This window comes from Grampus griseus, assembly GCF_964374135.1.
Source record: "Grampus griseus genome assembly, chromosome: 8".
NCBI classification, from domain to species: domain Eukaryota; kingdom Metazoa; phylum Chordata; class Mammalia; order Artiodactyla; family Delphinidae; genus Grampus; species Grampus griseus.
The window spans coordinates 56,175,392-56,197,224 of record NC_139002.1 but is presented as its reverse complement, the minus strand read 5'-3'; the positions used below and the strand labels follow the sequence as shown (position 1 = coordinate 56,197,224).

At 38.2% G+C, this 21,833-nt stretch overlaps 1 protein-coding gene across 3 annotated transcripts in view; it reads left to right on the top strand.

Moving 5' to 3' along the window:
• UVRAG (UV radiation resistance associated) overlaps positions 1 to 21,833 on the top strand; it is a 315,025-nt gene that overhangs the window by 62,845 nt on the left and 230,347 nt on the right. For all 3 annotated transcript variants that reach the window (XM_082661187.1, XM_082661186.1, XM_082661188.1), the window contains exon 5: positions 1,759 to 1,833. In XM_082661187.1, the coding sequence (XP_082517313.1) occupies positions 1,759 to 1,833 (75 nt within the window). The remainder of the gene's footprint in view (positions 1 to 1,758; positions 1,834 to 21,833) is intronic.

Sequence of the window (21,833 nt, the reverse complement as noted above, 5' to 3'; positions counted from 1 at the left end):
AGGATAGTAAGTAGTATGGAGTATCATGCAGCCTGTTTTGTTAATTTTCTTTATTAATCGGGAACAAAGGGCTCTATCGTTGACTGATTCTGATTTTTTCCCCCAGTATTGTTTGTGTCTAACTTCCGAAAGTACTTTCATATCCAGTGATAATTGGATTCATTTCATCTGTAGGACACCACTATAAAACAGAACAAGGAGTGTTTCTGCTTTTGGCTGATGAGGGATTTAAAGCATGGCCCATTAACATTGATTAGCGATTATATATTGAGTAGAGTGCTAGGCACTAGGGCTATAAAGTCAGTTCCTTATGAAGCACTAGAAGGTTGGAATTAGAACTCAGATCGCTTCAATTTTTTTTCTTTTTAAGCCCAGTATCTTTTCAAGTCCTAGAAACATGTTGTGTCATATTTTTCAACAAGTTAATTTAATGCCCATCTTTATGAGGCTTATGCTTTGAAAACTTTACCTTCATGTTAGATTCACTCCTGCCCATGATCTCACCCCACCCTTTCTTTAAATGGCATGTATTTTTCTGATTTTAAAAGTGATCCATGTACTTTGTGGACAATTTGGAAAATTTTGAAAAGCACAGAGAGGAGAATAAAAAATTATGTGCACTCCTTCTGCCCAGCTGCAACCATTGTTAACATTTTGATGCATATGATTTTATTTAATCTTTTTTCTCCTGAGGTATATATGTGTGTAAAATATTCTATGTTTGTAAAATTTTGAATTTCTTCTAATCTTAAAACTGATTTCATAGTGCTTTCTCTTTTTCTCTCATAAAATGAAACACTTCTTGAAATTGGTTTATAGTTTTCATTATAAGTTTATTATTGCAGGCCCATCTTTTGGTATTATATTCAGTTAAGTAAATGATGTAGGTAAACAGGGAGCATGTGATTAATTTTGCTTTAGTAATAGATGTAGCAGGTATGGAAGTCAAATAAATGTTCACAGGAATCTTCTACTGCTGGCTTTGACCTTTCTATCTCTAGCTAGAAAGAAGAGATGAAATATTCTATTCTGGTAATCCCCCGCTTGAACCCTCACATTAATCCTTCACTGCAGAAGCAATTAAAATTGTTTTAGCCACAATTCTTTCTGATCAAGTAACTAAATCTGTTTTTATAGACTTTATACTATTTTGAGTTTTAAAAAAAATCTTAGTTCTTCAATTTTAAAAGTTTTAATTCTCCCACCTTTTAGGTGAAGTTTTATTCGAGGTTGGCACTGACTGAAGCTCGAATCAGTTGCATTTGAAAGAGAGTAGTAGACAGAAAATAATTAGACTTTTAAAGACTTTGAGGATTGGATATTATCTTTAAACTGTCTTTTTGAAATTAGAAAATAATATTTATCTTTTATGTTTTTTCTAGGGCTTCGTGTTTTTTAAAGCACTCTAATAGACTAACTGGGCTGTGTTTTCTTTGAGATCAGAGAATGTAGAGTGTGCCTCTGAATCCCCTATGCTTAAGGAATATGCTTTCTGTAACAACCTCAAGAAGTGTTTGTGAAAAATGTGTGTGAATGATGGTGCCTGTGATCTCATGTGATGATTTTGCGAGGACTTTGACTAAAGCAGGAAACTCTAAATTGATCACCTGGTCTTATGATAAGTGTTTTGTTTTCTGCTGGCTTGTTAGACGTAGCCAACCTATTTCTCAACATTGAAGTAGGTCCTGTCATTTTCTAATCACATTAAAACTTGATTGGAATGAGATGAACTAATAATGTGTTTTCCTCCTCTCTTAGATTCATGCCCGCAACCAAAATGAAATAATTTTTGGGCTGAATGATGGCTATTATGGTGCTCCATTTGAACATAAGGTAAGGGGATTTGCATAACACTGTGAGTTTTGTTTAGTGCAGGTGTGCTTTGATGTATCAGGTAAAAGCTCTATGTAAATAGAATCATATTTTAAGTATCATTGTAAGTTTGTTTAGTGTGGCTTAGGGTGAAGGCTTAAAGTGAAAACTCATTTTGTAACCACATCAACACATCTTTTCTAAATCCAGATTATATTAATTTTCCTAAGAGAAAATCTTATGTAGCTGTTTTCTACATAATTCTTTAGAGGTTAAGGAAGAATAATGAATTTTAATTAAGTGTAATACAATTTTATTAACTGTTTCAGAAATCTGTTACAACTTTGCATAAATTTAAGAAACCTGAGGCAAGTTATATTGTAGTCATTTATATTATAGTCTGTGCTGTCTCTGTATCTAAAGGTGATTAGAGAAAGGAGAGGTATTTACCAAGTACCTGCTATCTGTGGCACCATGCCAGGCGCTTCATGTTCTTTATCCTACTTAATACTAGCCACAAACCAATGAGGTGAATTTTCTACATTATTTCCTCTTGGTGATCATGTTGTTTTCTAATTCTTGGTTGTCTGAAATGCTATTGCTAGAATGCTTCATTCATTCAACAGCTATTTACTGAGCACCTGCTGTACCTCAGCTACTGTGCTCTAAGTGCTAAGGGTACAATGGTGAGCAAACAGATTTTTTTTCCCTGCTGTCATGGAGTGTATGAGGGAGACAAGCACTGATAAGGTAACCTGATAGATAACTATATAAACACAATGTTGGTGGGTGCTATAAAAGCATGTGATGAGGATCTTACCTACTCTAGTGGCTCAAGAGAGTTCTACGGGGACTTGACTTTTAAGGTTACAATCCAGAGGATGAATAGAAATGAACAATGTGGAGGGATGGAGGCTGAACAGAGAGAGCATTCCGGGTAGAGGAGGGTAACATGTTGGAAGGCTGTGAAGTGCTAGGGGAAGTGGTGAGTTTTCGGGACTGAAGGAAAGTCTGGGTGATAAGGGAGAAGGATACCAGAGGAGGGTGGAGAGGTAGACAGGGACCACATAACACAGAACCTTTTGAAGGGTTTTATCCTAAGAGCAGTAGCATGTGTTGAAGGATTTTTAGCGTGGCAGAGATATAATTAGATTTGTGTTTTAATAATTTCACTCTGGCTGCTTTAAGGACTGATTGTAGAAGAGGCAAGAATATATGTGGGAAGACAGTAAGAAGGATCTTACAGTACAGAGGGTAAGAGATTTGATACTTTGAAACAGGTTTATGGTAGAATAGCAGGTAGATTTAGGAAAGTTTTAGGAGGTAAAATCAGTAGGACTTGGTGATGGTTTGAATTTAGGGTGTAGGGAAAAAGAAGGTGTTAAAGGATGACTTTCGGGTTTCTGGCTTAGATGAAGTACCCAGATGGATGAAGGTGCCAGGCACTGAGAGAACTAAGGACACTGGAGGAAGACAGCTTTGTTGGAGGCAGATCGTGAGTGAGTTGAGATTTGATCACATGGGCTTTGAGATACCTTCAAGATATCCATGTGTAAAGTAGGCATTTGGATTAGATGAGTCTGGAGTTCAGAGGAGAGAAGTAGGTTAGAGATTTAAATATAGAAATATAATAATGGCAAATAGTTATTGAAATCGTGAGTTCAGATAAGATAGACCAGTGACAAGCTGTACAGTGAGAAAAAAGGGGCTTAATAGCAGGGGGTCTGTGAGGGTCTCCAACTTTTAGAGGCCAAATATGGGAGGAGGCTTTGGAAAAGGTGGCTGAGAAGGAATGGTGAGAGATAGACGAGGAAAAGAGAGTGAAGTCTCTTGTGGAATCTCAGAGGCTAAAGGAAGAGAGGTTTTTGTTTTGGTTCGGTTTTTGGTTTTTAAGGAGAGGGTGGTCAAAAAAGATGAAGACTGAAAAAGGCCCATTCAGTTGGGCAAAATGCAAGCTATTCTAGGTGACTTCATCAAAACTCAGTTGAAGCTCTATTAAGCTTTTTTTCTTTATTTTAAAGCCCTCATCTTCTAAGTTCCTATAGTATATCAGCACCCTATGTACACCTTTGACATAGGTTTTACCACTTTATAGCTCTTTATTCCTTTCTAGTCTGTAAGCTTCTTAAGGACAGATTTCCATATGTAATTTTGAATTCCTAGTCCCTATCATAGTCCTTGACATGGTATTTGCTTAGTAAAAATGTTTTATTTAATGAGAGAATTGTGGGAACTGCCAGTGCTGTTGTTTGTAATGTCCCATTTATAGAGTTTAGCCATCCTGAGTCTGTTGAAGGATTAAGTTCCTCCTGTAACAGGTAACCAACTCACCATCTAGCACGATGTCTGCATATAGTAATAATATTAATAGTTAACATCTGTTGAATGTATTATGTATCAAACAATGTTTTAAGAGCTTTATATCTCTTACTGTATGTAATCTCCCTAAGAATTTTGTAGCCAGAGGCTAATAGTAGTTGAGATTTCGGGTAGGTCAATAACTAATAACCCTTTCTTCTTCTCCTGAATTTGGAACAAGTTTAGAAATAAGACAGGTGATAAATGGAGATCAGAATGTTGGCGTTATTACTGATAAAACTAATTAGCAAATGTGGCTTAAATTGTGCAACTGAAAGAGCTTGTATATAGTACTTTCTCCCAAAATGAATCCCCATACCACCAAATAACAAAACAAGCAAAACTGCATTCTTCCCCTTACGGGAACAGATCCTGACCCTCTAAGACAAAAGCAGAATTTATGTGGACTTCACACAGGCTGTTCCTGAATCGGGGGGAACCTGGAAAGAACTAAGGCGGTCATGTTCAGTTCCGTCCCCCAAACTCAGCAGTCAAGCTCCTGCCTATTCTGGGGAGGAGTGAGTGAAGGACACAGAAAAAGTAGACTTTTTTTTTTTTTTCTTTATAACCTTCTTTCCTGGGAAATGGAGTGGAAAGTTTTTCTCCTAATGTGGAAGCATGGGCATGCAGAGTAAGTGTTTCTCCCTAACAATAATAATAATGTCTAATGTTTAGTGAGCACATATGTGCCAGGCACTATTCTAAGTGCTTTATATATTTTACCTCATTTAAACCCTACAATTGTCCTTTTATAGAAGAGGATGCTGGCACAGAGAACTTAAGTAACTTTCCCAAGATTACACAACTACTAAGTAGCAGAGCTGGGATTCAAGGCCAGATGATCAATAAATGTTCACTGAATAAATGTTTTGTAATAAGTGGTACATTTTATTCTGTAGTCCTTCAGTTAATAAGTTTTGTAAATTTATAAGGCATGCTTATCTTGCCCTGTACTAGCTTTTTTAAAAAAATTAATTAATTTACTTTTGGCTGCATTGGGTTCTCATTGCTGCGCGCGGGCTTTCTCTGGTTGCGGTGAGTGGGTGCTACTCTTCGTTGTGGTGCGCAGGCTTCTCATTGCAGTGTCTTCTCTTGTTGCAGAGCATGGCCTCTAGGAGCACAGGCTTAAGTAGATGTGGCACCTGGGCTCAGTAGTTGTAGCTCGTGAGCTCTAGAGCTCAGGCTCAATAGTTGTGGCGCACGGGCTTAGTTCCTCCATGGCATGTGGAGTCTCTCCAGACCAGGGCTTGAACCCGTGCCCCCTGCATTGGCAGGTGGATTCTTAACCACTGCACCATCAGGGAAGTCCCCCTGTACCAGCTTTCAAATGAACACCTGACATATAGGTTGAATCTCCTTAAAAAGTTTTTTTTTCTTTCTTTCTTTTTCAAGAACGCCATAAGCAGGGTTTCCAGTCAAGAAGGTATTATAAGTGCACACTGTGAGACCCTCTGCTGAACCAAACAAAAAATAGCAATTGATGAAATCAGAGAAGTTTAAAGAGGCATACCTTGCTAAAACAAGCAAAGAGCAAAATAATAAACATCTCTGGAACAGAAATGGAATAGAAATGCAAAGACGTGGGCAGAAGCCTTGGGCGTTGGCTGAAAGATGTGCTCCTCTGGGCGAAATGAACACTAAATGAGCATAAAAGCTGAGTAGATGTGGCACCTGGGCTCAGGAGTTGTGGCTCACGGGCTCTAGAACGCAGGCTCAGTAGTTGTGGCACGCGGGCTTAGTTGCTCCGTGGCATGTGGGATCTTCCCAGACCAGGGCTCAAACCCGTGTCCCCTGCATTGGCAGGCGGATTCTTAACCACTGCACCACCAGGGAAGCCTTGACATAAATGTTTTTAAACATTTATAGCAATTTGACATTATTGTGCCTTTTTTGTATTTTATAAAAGTGTCAGCTCACAGTGGATTGAAGGAAAAGCAACCAACCCTTTCCCACAGAGAGTTTGAGGAGCACTGCTCTAGACAACAGTAATAAGGTGAGGGAGGCTGTTTTAAAGAGTAAGACTCATTGAGGTCGTTGAGTTGTTTGGGAGGAGGATAGAGACACTAAACAAGTTTAGAATTTCTTAGAAAAACTTGTGGTCGAGTGTGCATGTTAAAAATGTAAAGATGGGCTTCCCTGGTGGCGCAGTGGTTGGGAGTCCGCCTGCCGATGCAGGGGACGTGGGTTCGTGACCCGGTCCGGGAAGATCCCACGTGCCGCGGAGCGGCTGGGCCCGTGAGCCATGGCCGCTGGGCCTGCGCGTCCGGAGCCTGTGCTCTGCAGCGGGAGTGGCCGCAGCAGTGAGAGGCCCGCGTACCGCCAAAAAAACACAAAAAAAATCTATACTCTGTTTCTAGCATTTAGGTATCTTTATTTATTTATTTTTTTTTCTTTTTGCCGTACGCGGGCCTCTCACTGCTGCGGCCACTCCCGCTGCAGAGCACAGGCTCCGGACGCGCAGGCCCAGCGGCCATGGCTCACGGGCCCAGCCGCTCCGCGGCACGTGGGATCTTCCCGGACCGGGTCACGAACCCACGTCCCCTGCATCGGCAGGCGGACTCCCAACCACTGCGCCACCAGAGAAACCCCCAGAGTATAGATTTTTAATTAGCAGAGGGAAAAAAGGGAATGTAAGGAGTAGAACACTTTGTCAACTTGATAGAAGTCAGAAAAGGAAAACAAAAAAGAAAGCAAGTGGTAAATAGAAACATGCAGTACAGTGATAAAAGTAAGTCCAAATATACTTGTAATCACAGTCATTGAATATGGATAGCATATCTGTGGTTGAAATATTTCATAAAGGATTAAAAAACGCTAAATCAGCAAGGCTTTAAGAATGTATGTTCTGGGGACTTCCCTGGCGGTCCAGTGGTTAAGACTCCACACTTACAGTGCAGGGGTGTGGGTTCAATCCCTGGTCGGGGAACTAAGATCCCACATGCTGCGTGGCACAGCCAAAAAAAAAAAAAGTACTGTACGGAAGGGAAAGGTTATACTTGTGAAGCAATAGGAAGCATGTTTTAAAGCAACTTTTAAAATACTGACTGAAGTTTTTGTTGACCAGTTCTTCAGCATTCTTGTTTTGTTACATTAGCCATAACCAGAAACAGTTTGTTATTACTTCTGATGACTATGTTGCTGTTATTCCTTCCTGTGTCCACCTTAAAGTGTCTTCAGCCACTATGGGTCTAAAAGCTGAAACTTACTTTTATTTGCTCAAAACTTTTGCCACTTTGTTTATCTGCTTCTCAAAAAGGCTTTACTCATTTCTGTTGAGTTTTTAGGAACCTAGTAAGTCTCTCAACTTTTTACTATATTGGATGAGTACTCAGTGTCACTCCCAGGGGTGTCTTTGGAAACTAATACACTTGGAAATCTTTGACTAAAATATATACTGTGGGTTTGAATCCTTCATTCAGTAACTTCTGCTGGCCTTATTAGGGAGTGATATCTTGTTAATTTTATGTAGTAAAATTTCATTTATTTGGCATACAAATGTGTACATATTTAACAGCAGTGCAGACAAATAAATAATTGAATAGGTGATAAAATCTATCTTTAGTTGTAAACGTGATTCATGATTTTTTTTCTATCAGTAAATATCAAGTATCTACTACGTGCCCATTATTAAACTAAGTACTGTGGGATACAAAAGTATTAGATGCAGAGTCACAAACCCTTATTCTTTTAGCAGAGATAAAACAGCATTTATTCCAGAAGAGCTCCAGTTTACAAATAGTTTAGTTTGAAAAATTATTTTTGATGTCAGTTGTTTGGGGCTTAACACAGGTGAATTATAGCAGAACATTAAGTAATTTGAAGAGAACCTTAGGAAGAGGTTCGTGAATAAGGCTAGGTGATATGGAGAGATGTTTCCAGGTGGATTTTACTGCTAGGATGGCAGTTGGGCGAGCATGGGAAATGAGAGGCTGTTGGGCCAGCTCTTGATCCAGTAAGCTGGAAACTTTTCAGATCCCTGTATAGGAGTTTTGCCTTTAATATAAACATGTAAGATTATCTTTGCCTGAATTTCCTTTCGGCAACTATTCTTCTTTTTGGAAGGATGCTGACAACTACCTGGGTGAATGGACACTCCTAGTGGTTAGGAATATGGGTTTTGGAGTCAGATTGATGTGAGTTTAATTCCAGGCACCACTGCTTACCTATGAAAGAGATTTTGGGCAAATTGACTCATCTCTGAGTTTGTTTTTTCATCTGTAAATGGAGATAACAATTTCTACCTCATCATAAATTCTTTTGAATATTAAAGGTGATATAATGTATATTACAAGGCTGGCACATGAGTAGAGTTCAATAATATATGGAAACTACTACTCACTAGACTCTAAACCCTATGATAAGAGGGATTACATCTCTAATGCTTACCACTGTCAGTAGTTGTGTCCTTTGAACCGTGCCTGGCATGTAGTAGCTGCTCATTTTGTTAATGAATGCAGGTGAATGCCAGCTATATTTAGGACTATCATAGCAATAATTGAGATTCAGAATCTCGAGGGGATGGTATTTTTCTCTCCTACCCTACCTTATCCCTAGCCCCAACTTCTGGAGTTTTATTTTTATGTAACTCATATTGTCATAACTCTATGGTGTTATTGATAAAGTACAAAGAGCTTTAGATTGTTAAGAATTCTTGTTCTCAGACTTAAAACTATAGTAGCAATGTCTTCAGAGTCCAGTAGATGGCAGTGCTTTCTCATTTTAATGGAAAAAAATTAAAGCAGGAGTAGAATCCAAATAAAAAGGATCAAACCTTTTTGGAATAGTGACATTCTCAGGAGATTAAAATAGCAATTTGGTGATTACTTTCACAAACGCAGCCACATGATTTGACCATCTCAAGTACATAATCCAGCTGAGATGAAGATTTAGGGACAACAGCAAGTTTCAGCGTCTGTTTTGAGAGCCTGTACAAATGAAAATTCCTTATATTTTTCAAGCATGATACTTTTGAAAAGTAGAAAACCTGAGTTCTAATCCCAGTTTTGTTCTGGTACTGTGTTCCTTGAGCAAATCACTTAACCTCTGTTAGTTTTAGGTTCCTCATTTTAAAAGTAAGAAAATTCTTATCAGCTGATTAATGCTAGAGGGAATATTAGAGTTATCTAGCTCAACACCCTTATCTCAGGGATGAAGAAACCGAGGCTCAGGGAGCCTCATGACCTCTTGAAGTTGGCATGGAAAGTTAGTTTCATGCTTTAAGTGGTAACTTAGACATAGCTATAATAACATCATATATATAATATAAAAAATCACTACATACTTTCATAGCTCTTTTGCCTTTAAGGATTTGCCTATAAATTATTTTACTCCATTCTTACAACAACCTGTGGGGAAGGCGGAGCAGCTATTATTAGAAGTTTTAGCAGTAGTAGTAGCAGCAGGCCTATAATGGCTAACAGTTAGTATTTGGGGAATAAATGAATGACCAGCATATCAGGATGACTTGGTGGCAGAACCAGGGCCAGAACACATATCTCTGTCTTTCCAGACATGCACTTTCTTCATTACACCATGTCACCTGTGTAAAAGCGAGGAGTAGATGATTTTCATCATTAAATTCCGTTTTGAGGTTCCTTCCATCATTTTATTTGACTGTGATTGTGATTAAATGCTGTTAGAGGTATCTTCAACTTATAGCAACTCAGGTGGTCAGGTATTAGTATTTTTGTTTTCAGAATGAAGACGCTGAAACCTAGAAAAGTTGAGATTTTTGTTAACTTTGTAGAACTGAGAAATTAAAAAGATGGCTATTTTCCTCTTGCTGGTTAAATTCATGGATGCTAACTTATTTCCAAAGCACGTCCCACGTGGTACTCAAGCAGAACATTTAGAAGTGGGGATTAAGTATGTCAAGCAGCCTATGTTTTAACAACAGAGAAAGGGATATGGTATAACTTCTACCCAGGTCTCTCAGTACGTCATCAAGTAGAAGTTGGAAGATCACAAAAATAGCTCATTCTGTACATGCTCTACTCAGTTTTCCTCCCAGAGCTCTCCCCCCACCCTGCCCCAACCAGGTTACAAAATACAAGAAACAGACCAGACAGATCCTAAGGGGCTGTTTCTAGTAACTGCCTGCTTCGTTACAAAACATCTAGGTATCTGAGCTTAGTTTAAATCCAGGGTGAAACTTTGTTTCTGAATTATTTGAGCTGGTGTGATATCCTAATAACAGTATTACTCCAGGTGAGTATGGAGCTTTTGAAAACTACCATTGCTAGTTTTCATTTACTGAGTACCTACTATATGTCAGACACTCTACTATCTACTTTACATGTTTTGTTTAATCTGTGTAACAACTCCATGAGGTAATTATTGTCATTTTATAGGTACAGTATCCTAGAAGAAAAGGTTCAAGTACTAATCCCAAGATTACTTAGTAAGTAGCAGAACCATGATTTGAAACCAGGTCTGATTTATTCAAAGGCTTTTTCTTTTAACAACTGTGCTATGTGGTATCTCTACATTCTTTCGTACTTCACATAGCATGTCAAGGTACCACGTCACTATCTTTACATTTAACCAGAGATATCCACTATATGCGTTGTGAGAATCAAATGAGAGAGTACATGGGAAAGTGCTTTGAATGGTATAAAGTGCATTATTGTACAGACTTTGGGTATTTATTATTGTAGAGTGGACATGCAATGCCCATGAGGCCATCAACCCACCAAAGTCCACAGAAGTTCCACATATTAGTCACTCTATTTGGCTTCCCTCTGAGTCTTCTTTTTTCCTTTTCTCTTGGATCAAATTAGCTTCTGACAGATGTTTGGAAAATCATCTCATCCTGTAATTCATATTTATAAATCCTGTGGTCCCCATTCTCTCTCTTCATTGAAGCCAGAGAATAATCTGGGAAAATGCCACATTTCCTGTTATGAATTTGGAGGCTCTTGTCTCCTTAGCACAATTTTTGAGCTTTTCAGAATTTTAATACTGGAAAATTCAAAGCCAAGCATGGTTCTTCATGTAGATGTTTTAGATTCTTAGAAAGTAAACAGAAACAGAGCTCCATACTCATCCTCACTAGGGGATTCAGAGAGTTGGAAATTTTGTTTAAATTTTGAAAACTTGTCTTTACTACTCTTTCTTAGATTTGTAATTAGGGCATTCTTGACTTTTTTTCCTTTCCCCTCTGTGAGTCAGTTTTGGTTTAAATTGTTCCTCTAGAAAGCTGGGAATCTTTTCTTCTTCTTTTCTTTTCTTTTCTTTTTTTAACCTAGTTAACATGGTACCACTGTTGCCTTTTCTTCCTTCTCACTTCTCTTCTCTCACAGTTACAGTAACTGTGTATGCATCCTTCTTCCTGTTAGGGCATAAGCTCCTTTAGGGCTGAGGTTGTATCTTACTTTTTTGGTCCCAGGATTTAGTGTAGACTTTGCTTAAAAGATATTTTTTCGGAGTGAATGAATCCACTAAGATCACATGGTTCCTATCAGTATACTTTTCTCTGAAAGGATGACTACTTTAGCAGGGTCACTTTCAGTCCTCTTGTTATGGAGTTGCATTGATGACATTTAATGCACTTCATACTTGGAGTGTGTGACTATGATTGTGATTATTATTATTTTTTTTTTGTAGTACACGGGCCTCTCACTGTTGTGGCCTCTCCCGTTGCGGAGCACAGGCTCCGGACGCACAGGCTCAGCGGCCATGGCTCACGGGCCCAGCCGCTCTGCGGCATGTGGGATCTTCCCGGACCAGGGCACGAACCCGCGTCCCCTGCATCGGCAGGCGGACTCTCAACCACTGCGCCACCAGGGAAGCCCGATTGTGATTATTTTTTGAGGATAGTTTAAAACACTGAAGTGTGAACAAGAACCTCTTCACCCCTGTTGACTTGAATTAAAAAAAAGAATTGATTTTAGTTTCAAGATCTGTATACCTTTGCTTAATAACACTGTTCTTATTTTCATTGCTTCTTACTGTTTTGAAGGAGAAGAAAACATCTGCTGTCTCAAATCTCAGACTAGATCTGGGGGAATGTACATATTCAGCTGAGGTAGAAGAGGTCTTGCTTTCCCTCCTTAACAACTCAGCATCTGGGCTTTGTCAGAGCCCAGGGGCAGTGGGTGTCCGAGGCTTGAAGGTGCTTGACAGAGACATGTGCACATTTTTTCTTGGTTTAAACTTGCCTGACTCTTAAAAGTGTGTTAACGTCCAAATGAACATACACACATAGGAACACAGGCTGTCCTTTGATTCATCAGGTAGCCATTTTAGGAGGAGTTGTACAAATAAATACTATATTTTTAAAAAGTATACTCATTGCATCTGAAAAGATGCTCAAGTTGTAGAATGAGCCATTGGTTTTTTTCCTTGTCCATTATGATTTCTTACTCTACCTAAATAAGTAGAAGAAGGACTATTTGCAGAGCTCACTTACGGTTTAAAGAGTAACAGGTATAGTCCACTATCAGTCCCACTAGGGCAAGCTTTTTCTGGGGCCCTTAAGCTGTTGTCCTCAGGCTTCCACTTGGGCCGTTTGTCTTCTCATTAACACATTATCTCTGGATCATTCAGATCTCTCCCAAGTCTACCTCGCCAATCAGCGCTTCCATATATCTAGACTTGAGTCAGATTGCTTGGATGTTTCAGAGACACATACTCCACAATTGCCAAACTGAGCTCAGTTCCTTCCCCCTCTAAGAAAACCTCCTTATTGTGTTCCTTAGTTCAGTGAATGGTACTGCTGTCCATCCACTTTCTCAAGTCAGAACAAGGAGCCATCCCGAACACCTCCCTCTTTTTTTGAGTCACTTTTTTGAATCACTACTTAAGGTGTCTGCTAAACATCTGCTTCTTTCCTGGTTCTTGCCATTCATTGTAGCAAGATTTATCTTCCTAAAATTCTCGTCATGTCCCTCCTTTATTCAAATCATTTCAGAGTAATTAATGACTTATAAGGTCTTATTGTGATTTGATTCCTGATTTTGAAGCACCCAACCCATAACACTTTAAGCTAAAATTTATGCATCTCAGTTTTAGAGTTTAGATCTCCTTTCCATTGAACATTTTCTGTGACATACCCCCTAAATCCAGTTTGGATACCCCTCTATCTGTTCTCATAGCACCTTGCCTTTCATTTTTCTTGTCACTATCCTTAACCAGTTATATTCTGATTACCCATTTGCTCATCTCTCTTTCTTACTAGACTGTACACTGTGTAAGGGCAGAGACAGTGTCTGTCTTTGCCACTGAATTATCTGTAATACTTAGCACTGTGCCTGGCATGTAGTAATAATACAGTAGATATTTGTTGACTGAGTGAATGAATGTTGCTGTAGTAGATCATTTAAAATTCTGACATATACTACTTGTTTGTCATCAGTTGTATAGCTCTTTATTCAAAATTCTAGTTCATCTATGTTTAAATAGTTTCTGACCACTTCTGCATAGACATCTGCCATTTGCAAATTATTATACTTTTTTAAAAATAAATTTATTTATTTATTTTTGGCTGCATTGGGTCTTCGTTACTGAGTGGGGGCTACTCTTCGTTGTGGTGTGCGGGCTTCTCATTGCGGTGGCTTCTGTTGTCGTGGAGTACAGGCCCTAGGTACACGGGCTTCAGTATTTGTGGCTCGTGGGCTGTAGAGCACAGGCTCAGTAGTTGTGGTGCACGGGCTTAGTTGCTCCGCGGCATGTGGGATCTTCCCGGACCAGGGCCTGAACCTGTGTCCCATGCATTGGCAGGCGGATTCTTAACCACTGCACCAGCAGGGAAGCCCCCTGTTATACTTATATATATATGAATCTCTTCATTTTTCTCTCCAGGTTTGCTTTCCCTTCCAGTTTTTTACATTTTTATTAACTATTTTTCCATTTATCCAGGCCTCAAATTTTGCAGTTAGTTTTGATTGATTTCTTTTATCCACTCGATTCATTCAGCTACTAGACTCTTTTGCGTCCTTTGAAATCACTCATATATATGGCTACTTTTCCATATCCATTGCCGTGATCCAAGCTCAGCCTGGCACCCTGTAAGGCTGGATCACTGCAGTAGTTTTCTGGCAGGCCTGTGGCTCTGGTTTCTTTGTATCCACGTTGTCTTATTCACCACTGCCTGATTAATCTTCCTAAAGCATACTTTCATTTTTTTTATTCCTTTGCTTAAAGGTTGTATGGAATAACTTCTTGTCTGCTAGATGTGTCCAAATCTCTGATCTAATTTCCTTTTCTCCGTCAACCTAAATTCAGTCAGTGGTATAGTACTTTTGGTTATATCTCTGCTTTTATCTTTACTTCTTTTATCTCTCTCTCTCTTTTTTTCTTCAGAGTTTGAGCTCTCATTACCTCTAGTATGTGTGGATTTTTAGAATAGCCTCCTAACGGTTGTCTGGACATTCTGCTTCCCCTAATTTGTCATCTTTGTCATTACCAAAGTAACCTCCATTAAATGCAGCTCTGATCATTGTCCTACACTGTTAGAAACCTTTCATGAGTCCAATAAGCATGTAGGTTGTCTCCCTTTTTAGTATGACATTTGAGGCTTTCTGTGCTCTGGCCCTCTCAACTTAGTTATATAACTATATCTCCCACTATTTCCCCCTCCAGGGTTCCAAGTAATTTTGACATCATTGGAGCTGAACAAATTGGACCACTATTTAATCTTCTCTGGATACAGCTTATGTTTTCCTACTGTCATGCTTTGGCTAAAGGTGTTCAGTCTGTGTGGGACTTTCCTTCACTGCCATTCAGCCTTCTGTGCTTCTTAATCTGTCCCAAATATTGCTACCCCTGCTGCAGCCTTTGATGTTCCTGCTTCTACTAGATGGAATCTTTACCATATTGGAACTCCTGTAGCTTTTCTTTTTAACCTTTCTTATGGCACTTTTGCAGTTTTTACTTCACTTGGAACCTTAACTGGGTTATATACTTTATAGTATATTGGGTTGTATACCTTTATAACGATGATAGCAATTGCCTGACACCCTGTATGTATAAGATGTTCAGTAAACACTGAAATGAATAAGTATATGTATAATGTTGTTCGCTTCATTAACAGTTATCCTGTCAAGTGGATTATTTTAGTAGAACTTTTATAGTTTTAATAAAGGATAGTCTTATGATTGTTGTAGCAGCTGAAAACTCTCAAAATGTACAGTAACATGTTTTAAAAGGAGACTCATTCAGCGATCTAGTACAGGGATAATCAAATTACAGTCCCCACATGTTTTTATATGGCCTGGGAGCTAAGAACGATTTTTACATTTGTAAACAATTTGAAGGTGAAAACAAAGAAGAATGTGCGATGGAGATGATGTGGCTTGCAAAGCCTAAAATATTTACAGTCTGGCCGTTGACTGATCTAGAAACACACCTGATCATCTGCCTGGAATTACTCCTGCTCATTGGAATATGTGAAATTATCTGTTTCCTTGAATGGTTTAATAGGCACTCACCCAGACTAGTGCCTATTCTGTTCCCTTCCTTGAAAAAGAATGGTTAGGCCTGGCTTCAGAAGAATTTTGAGTGACATGTAAATCTCCTCTGGGCTCTTTGGCACTTGGCAGTATCTCACACAGATAACCAGATACAAATGAGCCATTTCTTTCCATTATGATCCTTCATCAGAGGTCTGCCGGGATCGCACATCTGGTGAAGTTAGATGTCATTCAGAGCAAAGCTCTTAGCATATTTCAAGAATGTTAATTGCTAAGTGGTGGCTGAAGCAGAAGGGTTTAATAATGTCCTTGAGTTGCCTTAAATGTACATGGACCCAGAATTTTAGACCTGAAAAAGGTCTTAGAGATCAAGTGTAGCATGGTCATTAAGAACATGAGCTGTGGAGCCAGACTGCATGGCTCTTCTACTTAATCCTCTCCGTGTCTCAGTTTCCTTACCTTTAAAGTGGGGATAATAATAGTACCTGTTTCACAGGGTTGTGTGAGTAGTAAACATGTTAACCCTTAACATTAACACTGAAACGTTAATTTAACATGGAAAACAACACTGCCTGGCATACTGGGAATGCTCATACATGTTACTTTTGTGTTTGGCTATTATTGTTTACTATTGTTTACGTTAGTAGTAGTCTCATCTCATTTTTTTTTTTTGCGGTACGCGGGCCTCTCATTGTTGCGGCCTCTCCCGTTGTGGAGCACAGGCTCCAGACGCGCAGGCTCAGCAGCCATGGCTCACGGGCCTAGCCGCTCCGCGGCATGTGGGGTCTTCCTGGACCAGGGCATGAACCCGTGTCCCCTGCATTGGCAGGCAGACTCTCAACCACTGCGCCACCAGGGAAGCCCTCATCTCATTTTATAATTAAAGAAACTGAGGCTTAGAGGGGTTAAATGATTTTCTTCACTTCCATGACAGGCAGAGTGGGTTAAGACCCAGAATCGTCTCTGTAATGTGTTGCTTTTAGTTATACGTTAGTTGTATGTTAGTGAGTGTGGATAAGTTTTTAATAGAAGAAATGTTTGGCAGATTTTTGCATAAAATAAGTATAACTAAGTGGAATGTCATTAAATCATTTCTCCTGAGAATCTTAAATTTACTTCTAGTGTCTTTTTGGGTTTTGTAGCTCATTTACAGGATTATCTCCTCTGTCCTTTCTTTTCAGCTGTTCTCATGATATGTAGATTATTTCATAGCCAGCTCACTCTTTTTTTTTTAATTGAGATGAAATCCACATAACATAAAATTAAGCTTTTTTTGTTTGTTTTGTTTTGGTTTTTTTTGGCTGTGCTGCACGGTTTGCGGGATCCTAGTTCCCTGACCAGGGATCGAACCCGGGCCCCAGCAGTGAAAGCGCTGAGTCCTAACCACTGGACCACCAGGGAATTCCCTAAGCATTTGAAAGTGTGCAGTTCAGTGGCACTGGGTATGTTCACAAGTGCTGTGCGAACACTACCTCCATTAAGGTGCATGACATTTTCATCACCCCAAAAGAAAATGCCCATTAAGCATTCACTCTTCATTTTGCGCTCCCCAACCCCCAGCAAACACCAGCCTGCTTTTCTCTCTATGGATTTGCCTATTCTGAGTATTTTACGTAAATGGAATCATACAGTATGTAATCTTTTATGTCTGGCTGCTTTCACTTAGCTTGAGTTTCTGAGGTGCATCCGTATGTAGCATGTATCAATACTTCCTTCCTTTTTATGGCTGAATGATATCGCTTTGTATGAATACTCTGTACCACATTTTGTTTATCCATTCATCCACTGATTGATGTTTGAATTGTTTCTACCTTTTGGCTATTGTGAATAGTGCTGCTATGAACATTTATGTACAAGTATTTGTTTTCAGTTCTTTTGGTTATATACCTTGGAGTGGAATTGCTAGATGATGTAGTAATTCTATGTTTAACTTTTTGAGGAATTGCCAGATTTCTTCCCACAGCTGCTGACCACTTTATGTTCCTGACAGCAATATACTAGGGTTCTTAATTTCTCCACATCCTTAACCAACAATTATGTGCTGTTTTTTGTTTTGCTTTCTTTTAATTTTGTTTCTTTATTTTTTTACTTTTCCTAGTGGGTATGAAGTGGTATCTCATTGTGATTTTGATTTGCATTTCCCTAATGACTAATGATGTTGAGCATCTTTTCATGTGCTTATTGGCTATTTGTATATCTTTTTTGGAGAAGTGTCTCTTTAAATCCTCTGCCCATTTTTTAATTGGGTTGTTTGTCTTGTTGTTGGGTTGTCAGAGTTCTTTATATATTCTGAATATTAGACCTTTATCAGATACATGATTTGCATATATTTTCTCCCATTTTGTGGGTTGTTTTTTCACTTTCTTTATAGTGTCCTTTGATACACAAAAGTTTAATTTTGATGAAGTCCAGTTTATGTTATTTCTTTTGTTGCTCATACTTGTGGCATCATATCTAAGAACCATTGGCAAATTGAAGGTTATACAGATGTACCCTTGTGCTTTCTTCTAATGGTTTTAGCTCTCACAATTAGGTCTTTGATCCTAATTGTAATTTTTGTATATGGTGTTAGGGATGGGTCCAACTTTATTCTTTGCATGTGGCCATCCAGTTGTTTCAGCATCGTTTGTTGAAAAGACTATTCTTTCTCAGTCCTGGCACCTTTGTCTAAAATCAGTTGACCATAGACATATGAGTTTATTTAGTATTCTCGGTTCTATTCCATTGATCTGTATGTCTGTACTTATGCCAATACCACACTCTTTTGATTACTGCTGCTTTGTGGTAAGTATTGAATTGGGAAATATGAGTCCTCCAACTTGGTATGTTGTGTGGATTTTCATTTATCAAACCACCCTCACGTACCTTGGGTAAATCCCACTTGTTCCTGGTGTATAAATCTTTTCTAAAAAATTATTTTTAATTGTGGTAAGATACACATAATATAAAATTCACCATCTTAACCATTTTAAGTGTACAGTGTGGTGGCATTAAGGACATGCACCTTGTTGTGCAACTGTCATCACTATCCATCTCCAGAGCTCTTTTCATCTTATAAAACCGAAACTCTCTACCTATTAAGCAGTAACTCCCCATCTTCTCCTTTCCCAAGCCCCTGGCACTCACCCTTTTACTTTCTGTTTCTATGAATTTGACTACTCTTGGTACCTTATGTAAGTGGAATTTTACAATATTTGTCCTTTTGTCACTGGCTTATTTTACTTAACATAATGTCCTCAAGGGTCATGCATGTTATAGCAGAATTCTTTCCTTTTTAAGGCTAACTATATTCCATTGTATGAAAATACAACATTTTGTTTTTCTGTTCAGCTGTTGATGAATACTCAGGTTGCTTCTAGCCCTCAACTACTGTGAATAATGCTGCTATGAATGTGGATGTACAAATATCTCTCTGAGTCTTTGATTTCAGTTCTTTTGGGTATATAGCCAGAAGTAGAATTGCTGGACCAGATTGTATAAGCCTTTTAGTATGCTGCTGGATTAGCTTTGCTAGTACAGTTGACCTTTGAAGAACATGTGTTTGAACTGGGCAGGTCTACTTATATGTGGATTTTTTTTCAATAAATACAAACTACAGCACTGTACAATCCGCAGTTGGTTGAATTCATGGACGCAGAATCATGCATACCAGAACCATGGATACAGAGAACTGACTGTAAAGTTATATATGGGGAGCTCAAGGCCAAGTGCAGACAGAGAGATGCAGGACCTGGGACACATGTCTTTATTTAGAGTCTGTGGGTAGAGTGCTTTGGGGTTCCTGGGCTAGGGCTGGATTGGTCAGTTCAAGCCAAAGGAGCAGGGTTTTGGTTAAGTTCCATGGAGATTTTTATCTATGGGGTGTGTAAAGTATACAGGTGCTGGGAAGCAGGGGAGACTTTGATCATAAGTCATTGCAGAAGCTACATTTGCTTGTGACTGTGCATCCTGCTATCTAGGGCATGCACTTCCCTGAAAGGGGGTCTAGTGTTAGTTTAAGGTCCCTGCAGGCTGCTTGGCCAAACAAAATGGAGGCCAGGGCAGCAGTACCATGGAGTAGCTTAGCTAAACTCTTTTACAACTTGTAGATCTGTTCAGACTTTCTGTTTCTTCTTGAGTCATTTTTTGGAGTTTCTGCGTTCCTAGGAATTTCCACTTTATCAAGGTTATCTGATTTGTTTGCATACAATTGTTCATAGTATTCTTCTATAATACTTCTTATTTCTATAAGATTGGTGATAATGTTCTCACTTTCATTCCTGATTTTAGTGATTTGAGTATTCTCTTTTTTTGTCTTTTTCACTCTAGCTTAATATTTTTCAATTTTATTGCTCTTTTCAAAGGACTAACTTGTTTTTTTTGATTTTTCTGTATTGTTCTATATTCTCTATTTCATGGATCTCTGCCCTAATCTTTATTATTTACTTCCTTTTTGCTTTGGGTTTAGTTCTTCATCTTCTATTTCCTTAAGGTGGAAGATTAGATTAATTGATTTGAACTCTTTCTTTTTTTAAATGTAAATGTTTACAGCTGTACTTTTCCCTCTGAGCACTTTTTCACTGTATCCCATATGTTTTGATATGTTGTATTTTCATTTTTATTCTACTCAGAGTATTTAATAATTTACCTTATGATTTGTTCTTTGACCCACTGGTTGTTTAAGAGTATGTTATTTACTTTGTAGTTTGTGAATTTTCCAAGTTTCCTTCTGTTATTGATTTTTAGTTTCATTCCATTGTGATCAGAAAAGATACTTTGTATGATTTCATTTTTTAGAAATGTATTGAGATTTGTTTTGTGGCTGAACATATGGTCTATCCTGGAGAATGTTCCATGTGCACTTGAGAAGAATATGTATATGGTTGTTGTTGGGTGGAGCATTCTGTATACATCTGTTAGGTCTAGTTGATTTATAGTACTTTTCATGTCTTCTGTTTCATTGTTTATCTTTCTTATGGTTGTGCTACACATTGTTAAAAGTGGGATGTTGACTTCAGCTATTTCCCATTTTAGTTTTTGCAGTTTTGGCTTCATATGTTTTGTTATATGTTGCTAGGTACATATATGTTTATAATCATTTATATCTTCTTGACCTTTTAAATATTATATAATATCCCTTTTTGTCTCGTCTAACAATTTTTTTTTGTCTTAACGTCTATTTGTCTGATATTAGTATACCCATTCCAGCTTTCTTTTGGTTACTGCTTACATGGAATATCTTTCTGTCCTTCCATTTTCAACCTATTTGTGTTTTTTTTGTCTTAATGTCTATTTGTCTGATATTAGTATACCCATTCCAGCTTTCTTTTGGTTACTGCTTACATGGAATATCTTTCCGTCCTTCCATTTTCAACCTGTTGTGTTTCAACCTATTGTGTTTCAACCTATTTGTGTTTTTGTCCTTCCATTTTCAACCTATTTGTCTCTTGTAGACAGTATATAGTGGGTCATTAAAAAGAAAATCTATTCTTCCAATCTCTGCCTTTTAATTGTAGTGTTTAATTCATTTACACTTAATGTAATTACAGATGGAAGGACTTCTGCCACTTTTCGATTTGTTTTCTTACATCTTCTTTGTTCCTCAGTTCCTCTGTTACTACCTTCTTTTGTGTTAGTTATTTCTCACATTTTGATTCCTTTCTCATTTCTTTTACTATATATCTTTTAGTTATTTTCTTAGTGGTTGCCCCAAGAATTACAATTAACATCTTAATTTATAACAGTCTAGTTCAAATTAATACCAGCTTAGTTTTAATATTATACAAAACTTTTCTTCCGTATAGCTCTGTTCCCCCATTTTTATGTTGTTGTCATCACAAGTTACATCTTTATAATTGTGTGCCCATCAAGATAGGCTTATAATGATTGCTTCATTTATTTGCTAATTGGTTGATATTAAATGCTAAACCCACCTTACATTCTTAGAATAAATTCAGTCAATAACGATGCATTACTATTTTGTCCTTATAACGTATTGCTGGTCCTACTTGCTAATATTTTCCTAAGGATTTTTGTGTCTATATTCGTGAGGGATATTGGTCTATAATTGTGTTTGTGTGTGTGTGTGTGTGTGTGTGTGTGTGATAAGTTTTGGTATCAGTAATGCTGGTCTTATGAATTGGAAATTGTTCCCTTACCCTCTGTTTTATGAAGGAGTTTGTGTTAAATTGATGATATTTCTTAAATGTTTGATATAATTCAGTGAACCCATCTGGACCTAGACTTTTTTGTGGAAAGATTTTCAATTACTTA